This window comes from Lactuca serriola, chromosome 4 (genome assembly GCF_051521515.1).
Source record: "Lactuca serriola cultivar US96UC23 chromosome 4, Lser_US96UC23_V15, whole genome shotgun sequence".
Classification (NCBI taxonomy): domain Eukaryota; kingdom Viridiplantae; phylum Streptophyta; class Magnoliopsida; order Asterales; family Asteraceae; genus Lactuca; species Lactuca serriola.
This window is the reverse complement of record NC_136411.1, coordinates 294,003,934-294,012,309: the sequence shown is the minus strand read 5'-3', so window position 1 is coordinate 294,012,309 and position 8,376 is coordinate 294,003,934. Positions and strand designations below refer to the sequence as shown.

General features: G+C 32.8%; 1 protein-coding gene across 1 annotated transcript; it reads right to left on the bottom strand.

Annotated features, from left to right (window-relative positions):
* Nucleotides 1–274: 274 nt before the first annotated feature.
* Nucleotides 275–655, bottom strand: LOC145099431 (uncharacterized). The gene has a single exon (XM_079037005.1). It carries the CDS (start codon nucleotides 653–655, stop codon nucleotides 275–277), a length of 381 nt encoding a protein of 126 aa, XP_078893131.1.
* Between the last annotated feature and the right edge of the window lie 7,721 nt (nucleotides 656–8,376).

Sequence of the window (8,376 nt, the reverse complement as noted above, 5' to 3'; positions counted from 1 at the left end):
CATGGCATGGGCCAAAGTGTTGGGAATTTACAACTATGGTATTGAGGAGTTCTCTTGTTTGTTGAGGTGTTTTGCTAAAGACATCTCCACCACTTGAGGCATCAACTAGTCTTCTCACCATTGGTAATAATCCCTCATAAAAGTGTTGACTGAAGAGTTGTTCTGGAATTTGGTGTTTTGGACAACTATACCACAAGTTTTTGAACTACTCCCAATAATCATGGAATGTCTCATTTTGACCTTGATGGATTCCATAAATCTCATTTCTAAGACTTTAGACTCTTGAAGTGGGATAGAACTTATGAAGGAAATCTCTTGCAATATTTGTCCATGAGTTCATTGACCCCGATGGAACATAAAATAACCAATATTTTGCTCTATCGTTCAATGAAAAGGGGAATGCCCTTAATTTGATTTGGCCATCGGTTGGCCCTTGTGGCTTCATGCTAGTGAAAATAATGTGGAACATCTTCAAGTGCTTATGTGGATCTTCATTTTCCAATCCACAAAAAGTTGGAAGGTGATGAAATAAACTTGACTTCAATTCCATACCTCCTTCCAAATCGTGGTAATTGATACCGGTTGGAGTTTGTGTAATATCGGTTTCCATAAATTTTCTTAAGGTTATTTCAGGTGCTTCTTCTCTATCCGTCATTCGAGTTTCATTTATGATGGGTGGATTTTGTTGTAAGGGTGGTGTTTTGGGAATTTCTCGGAGAGGGTTGGGGCAGGAAATCGGGTTTGATATCACTAGAGGAAGCGATTTCAACCTCCGGATCCCCATTAGAGATTAAAGTTTGACCACGTTCTATTCTCCTTTCCTTCGCCAAACGCCTTGCTTCTTTTTTAATTTCCGGATTATAAATCAAAGCACATGTATGTTGAGATATGTGCATAGAGAAACAAATTGATTAAAAATAAACCAATCCCCGGCAACGATGCCAAAATTTAGTGGTTGTCGAGGCCATCAAAATTAATAACCCTATATCTTTTACACTAAAATAGTGTATAGTGGTAAAGAGGTCGAGTCCGTAGAGATTTGTTCAATTTTATAACTCTATGAAAATCTCTTTGTAAAAATACTTGTAAAATGACAATAAAATAAAAATGTTGGTTTTAGTCTTTTAAAATACTTGAAATAAACTAGACTTTAACTCATATTGAAATAGACACTTTCAACAACAACAAGGTTTTGATGTAAAACCAATAATAAAATTATGGTTGACTTAAGGTTTCCACACTTGAACATTTGGTGAATATATCAATAGAATCCAATAGTGCAATACTTATTTTAAATCTTTAATTTGGCTACAGTAATCCAAGAAGCTTGAGATTAGCTAGACTTTTCTTAGTTTTTAAAATGATTAGAAAAGCTCATAACAATTTCCTTAGACAAAGTCACAATTTCCAATAAGCATGTAATTAGTGAAAGTCAACTAGCATTAAGAACCAAAAAGTAACCAAATCCAAGAGGATTCAAATGCTTTCACTTCCATTTTGGAGAAAATGTTTTTATGATTGTGTGAAGTAAAACCAAAACAAAAATCATTTGTTGGTTGCTAATTTTCAGGATCCATTAGTTAATCAAGAAATTAGCCAAGTAATCACTAAAAATATATTTAAACTCGTGAATAAAAACATAGAAGTAGCAAGAAGATGTTAAAATATAAAACATTCTCATAAGGATTCAAGAACAAGTTCATGGAATTCTTCAATATTTAACCAAATATTTAAGTGATTTCACCCAAGTCAACCAAGATTAGTTTAGCCTAGCATGGCTAAACTCAAGAAACTATAACTAAAGTAAAATGTACCAAACATGTAGCATGAATTAGAGATGAAAATATGATATCCTTGAAGTGTTCTTGGCCTTCAAAGTCTTCAAAATCTCCATAGAAAGTTCTCCAAAATCGGATGTAAAAGAGTGTAGAAAAGTGGCACACCAACCTTCCCCATACAACTGAAAACAAGAATTCCCGAAAATGCTCATGCAGGGCCTTACGCGACCCGTTTGATGTCGCACGGGTAGCCTATATGCTGAATTGAGTTTTTTTGTGATTTGGGCTTTTGATGACTTAGCCAACTGGCCCATAACGAATACACTAAGCTTGTAGCCCAATATTCTTCATGTTTTCTTCAATTTAAGCCCAATTTGGCTTCCCTAAATCATCCATAGCTCACGTACTCGCCTAATCAATAATCTATGCATACTTGAAAATTCACCATTTTCTTTTAAAGTCAAGGTCCATATCCACTTTCCCACTCCATGCATCAACTCCACTATTTATCAAGCCCATGATCCTTGTTTTCTTCCAAATCTAATCGCTTTCCATACGTCCCAAACATTCTCGCTCCGCTAGTCACCTTGAAATCTGTAATAGAGCTCACGAAACCAGAAAATACTTGAAATAGTCATAAAATAAGAAAAAGGAAAATATGCATGAAGATTAGCTATGTTATTAATGAAATACACTAAAATAAACTATGAAAAGAAGTAAATAAAATGAAACTATCAGGAAGAAACCCTAATCACTTAACTTGGTGACCAAGCAACTCATGAGACCCCATCCAAGAGCCCTTGGATGAAAATTCTAGGCCTTTCTTAGAAGTTTTCGTCCAACCTCTTACAGGGAGGTTCTAGAGCATTTTCCTTCAACTATCAATAAATTGTCAAACAACCCTGCACTTTTAATTAATTCAGTTAATCCCTAAATTAATTTTAATTAATTTCTGATTAACTATTAATTAAATAGTATGATTTCTAATTAATAAATTAGTTTCATAATACATTAATAACTTAATTATTTCATTTTATTAATCAAATAATAAATTAAACCTCTCTCTCCAAAAATCATCTTATCTAATTGCTAGGTTTGAAGGCAACCCAAAAGGATTGTGCTGCTATCAATTTAAGTTTATACCAATTATAGTTATGGACTTAGACACCAAATCCAACAGCTTTATACCTCTCGAATGTCCAGAAGAAAAAAATAGTGAAGTAACTTGGTTGGAACAACTCCTTCTTCTTCATTTAAAACACATCAAAAGCACCTATAATAAGCTCACAGAAAATAAAAGAAAGTTATGGTTAGGGCATGGGACGTTTTGTGGGAGTGAAGGTTGATAAAAGAGGAAAACCCTAGGGGTTAGTGTCTTTAAATAGAGCCCAAAGGACGAAAATTAGGTCTTTATCCATCAGCTAGGTCACGCTGTGAACAAGAGATGTTATGTCATGACCTTCATTTAAAACATCATTTTGTGGCCACCCAAAGGTCAATCTGTGACTAAGAAATTTCCATAATGAAATAACCAAAATAGAAGCACATATGAAAATTGGGAAATAGATGTTACATGGAACTTGGTACATAATCCCTCACACCACCCTAACGTTTGAACCATATAGTTATTATCCACAACAAGGGAAGGCTAGTAGCCAAAGGCTTTACTCCAATTGAAGGATTGGACTATGATGAAACATTCACCATAGTTGCACCTCTCGAAGCCATTCACATCTTCCTTGCATGGGGTGCACATAGAGCTATAAACTTTATCAAATGGATGTAGAAAGTGCATTTCTCAACGTTGAACTTAAGGAAGAGGGTTATGTTCAACACCTTTGTGGATTTGTAAATCTTTTGTTTCCAAAGTATTGTTACAAACTCCAAAAGTTGTTTATAGGGTTAAATAAGCTCCGAGGGCCTCATATGATACTCTAACAAGTTTTCTTAAACGTTCACGTTTTATTAAAGGTATCCTTGGTCCCACCCTCTTTCGAAGATCAAATGATAAGCACTTAATACATGTTCAAATAAATGTTAATGACATCATCTTTGGCTTCACTGATTTATCAATGGTTAATGATTTTGCAATGCTTATTATTAGAAAATTTTAGATGAGTGTAAACCAAGATTTGAGTTTCTTTCTAGGAATTTAAGTTACACATATAAACCAAGGTATCATATCCATCAAGAATGATTAAGTCTCTACTCTACCTCAATGCAAGTCAGGCAGACATTATGTTTTCGACCTGTTTGTTTGCTAAAATCCAAGATGATCTGAAGATGTCTCATTTACTCATTGTGAAACAAATATTCTGATATCTTCGTGGTACAAAGGGCCTTAGAATCTGGTACCCTATTGCCAACGTTTTCCTTTTTTAAGCATATAGAGACCCAAAATATGGCAATTTACAAATCAACATGAAAAGTACCAAAAGACGATGTCAACTCATTGGTGGTAGATTGGTGAGCTGGTCATCCAAAACATAATTGCATGTTTTATCGTTGGTAGAAGCTAACTACATCGTTGCAACTAGTTGTTGCTCACAAGTTCCATCGTTGAAGTTTGAATTGTTAGATTATGGTTTCCAATTCAGATAGATTCATATCTATTATTATTCCTGAATTACTATTTTTTTCTATTCAACATTCAATGACCAATCACATTGATTTCTAGTACCATTTTATTAACAAATTTCCTAACATTCTTAAAAATAACAAAAATACCTCGATGGTCAAAATAACATTTTAACATAGATATTATAGTTTACAATCAATTGACTCACCTTTAAGAACACATTAAAACGTGTAGTTATCACAAATAGGGGGAAAGTGAAAATTGAAGGTAAAAAGAGTTACGGTCGTTAAGAGTATATCATATATATAAACCGCCCCCAAAATTCATATAGAATTAAATGTTATGCTTATTAAAAGTTGTGGAGTGAAATTCCATATAAAAGGTCCAATGTTTGAACTATAACACACCCAAAATATTGCTAGTGTTCTAAAATTAACTTCACACATCAACCCAATCATGACACGAACTCCTTAGATGATTTGGGTTACCATTTTTTTAATATGCAAAGTGTTTTAGACACATTATTAGGAAGAAAAAAATCATAACAACCTTTACACGCAAATATAAAGGACAATCTTCCATTAAGAAAGTGGCACCAAATTTAAAAATTAAAAAACCAACTTAAACATGGTTAAAATATCATCTAATTGACTAAATCACATAAATCACACAAATTGTCTAATAAAAAATATCTTAAAACGCCATAGGAGTTTCCGAAACCTTTATATTCATATTTTTTTTATAACCTACTTATGATTTTTGTACTTTCATAGAGTTTAAAACTTAAAACATCGTTTAAAATTGGATCTCTTTTCTATATGTTTTTACATGTTTTCCATGCTGTCATACATCCATAAATTTTATATCCAGGCTTGTTCAAAATCAAAAATCAACAAAATAAATCAACTCCACTAAACATTATAATAAAGCAGCCCACCTATCCTTAATACCAAACGGATCGTGATAAACAGATAATGATGATCATGATAACATGTATTGTTTTTTTTTTTTCACTTTTATAACTAATTATAACCGAAACAGTTGGTGATGTGAAAGTATGGGGTCATCAATGAATTGGGCAAGTGGCCACGTCTTCGCAATGGAAATCCACGTCGGCGATAAACCTCTTCTACATTTTAAATTTGTTGTAAAACATTTAGGTTTTATTAGTTTTTCCGATACAACCCACCTTTTGTTTAGAGCATTCGGTATGGGTGGGTGTTATGACACCAAAAAATTGTCACATGGTGTTATAACACCAAAAAATTGTCACCTCACCATGACATATTACCTTTAACACCACACAACTTAAATAGGAAACTGTGTTAAATGTTATAACGTGTGTTAAGAAATAGAGAAAAAGAGAGACAGAGAAAAGAAAGAAATCTTATTGGTGGAAAATGGCGTTTTGTCTCGTTCTCGTCACAACGATGCATGCCACAACGAGAAGAAACGAGAAGGGGGGCAGTGTTCCCCCAGTTACCACGCCGTCAAGGCATGTCCACGTCGGCAATAACGAGAACGAGAAGCCCATACCATGTGCTCTTATGGACTATATCTCTTTGAAAATAAGGATCAAACATATGTAGTATGAAAAACAAATTGTAAGATTTTTTATTTTAATGATTTCATGCTGTTAAAATAATTGAAATTTTAAATAAATTTTTTAATTTAAAAAGGTTTTTCAATATTTTATTATACAACTATAAGTAGTTAACATATACAGACATAATGTTACTAGATGTGCACCCACGTAAAACGGGAGAGATAATTATCATTGTTTCAATGAATGATTGTTTTTTTTAGAAAATACTATTTGACTGTTTTAATGGTTATAAATTTTCTGGCTGAGATGTTAGAAATCTCCATGTCCAACCTTTAGACTAACATCATGCCCAACTTGAGATAATATAAATCGTTTCTCCACGTTGAGTCATATGAAGATAATTAAAAACTAATTATAATATAAATATCCAAAAAATTGAATCTTTTTCAGAGAACGTTTTGAATGTTTCATTTGTGACAAAATTATCTTGGACTATTTTCAATAATAAGGACGAGGAGGGAAATCATATCTCTTGGAACAATAAGAGATAAAAAGAAATGAACGGACCAAAAGAAAATGTATTTTTGCCCAATTATCATTAGTTGATTACACACTAAGCATAAGTCATATTGGTTTGTCGCGCACTACTTAACAAATTCGTCATAAGTAAATTTGTTATCTAGAGAAAGAAGCTACTCAAGACAGTTTGGAAACCGAATTTCAACCTAAAAAAATATACATAGACTTGAATGTAACAACGAAGAATAATTATATTTTATGAAGAGAAAAGAGATTAAAGTGAGAAAAAGCTTGATTGACATAGATCCTTTTTATTGAGGAGCTTGAATGGACTAATCCATTAAAAAGATGGACGAAAGAATGACCCTTAATAGCTTTTCAGTAATACTTTGGAAAAGATAATTGATAGTATTCATTGTTTCAGTACTCACGCCATTTTTTAAAAGTTCACTTCAAGTTTTCCATCAAATTCACTTAAGAGAAGAGAATAAGTCCATCATATACAAATTTAACATATAAGGAGATATATAGAAAATCAAGAATATACAAATTTTTTCATGTCAGGAAAATAAAAACTCACCGTTATGTGATAATCATCCTTGAAAAACCACAAGAATTCATTCTTACAAAGTATCAATATAAAACATGAATATATAAAGAAAAACAAACTAAAAGATTAAAACCATAACTAAAATATGTTAAAAGAACATTGAATCGTAAACTCTGATTAATAAAATGACAGTAATGTGCAACGATAACATATCTCATATTTTTTACTTTTTAATACAATATTTTATCCACGTTAAAAAAGAAATATCATTTAATTCATATTTCATTCCTTAAATATTTTCTGTGATTATTATTTAGCATAAGTACTTTCTTGTTTGTAGAAAGATAAGATGTACTGTTATATAAAAAATAATAAAAAAATGATATGAATTATCATATATATGTTGTGTCTAAAATTATGGTTTACACTTTGCTTTTCTAGACAAATGTATTTTTCTGTAGTGTAATATGTGTTTGCGGTTGTGTTCACGGCCAGGTTGGTATGTATGGCCGTAAACGGGTTTACGGCTGTGAACCCGTGTACAGACCATGTTTCCTATATATATATATATATATATATATATATATATATATATATATATATATATATATATATATATATATATATATATATATATATATAGGTGTAAGGGGTGATGAGTGGTAGAGAATTGTACGGCCAAGAGAGAAGAATAGTATGTGTGAGAGAATCTAAAGTGTGTGGAGCATCACTCATATCTTTGAATACATCATAGATTCAAGTTATTCTTCTTCTTCGTCTTCTTTATTCTAATCTTGCATAATCCAATTGATTGGGATTCACCACGATCAATTGGATCTGATTGATTCACAAGCAAATTAGCGATCCTTAAATCTCGTTTTCCAATCAGAATGTCCTTCTCAATGGTTTTCTGATTTAGAATGTCGATTTCTTCTCTAAGCTTGGACATAGTAGGATCATCATCCCCTGAACGACCCTCCTCAATATATATTCCTTTTCCACATGAGGAAGGTACTGGACTGAGTTGTTGTGACAAGTGATTTGCTAGCCTGATAGAGGCTTCATCTAGCGAAGGCCTTGTGGGGGAATATCCTTGAATAACTAAAGATCCTCTAGTTTCATATATAGTACTTGGGCCTTGTTGGGTTGGTACATGTGGTGCAGTAACAGATGTAGTTGTGATTATGGATTAAGCTGGTGGTGATTGTTCTTGGATAAGTGATCCCTTCCTCGGATCAAGTCGTCTTCTTTTCACAGGAGGCTGGGAGGTTTGTGTCAGTATCTGATCACTCATTGATGGCATAGATGTTGGAATAACACCAACAAGGGGAGGAATCCCTGAAGTTACATCCATTTGACCTAAGATATCTTCCATCGATTTTGATGTAGGAGGCATTGTTTCAAG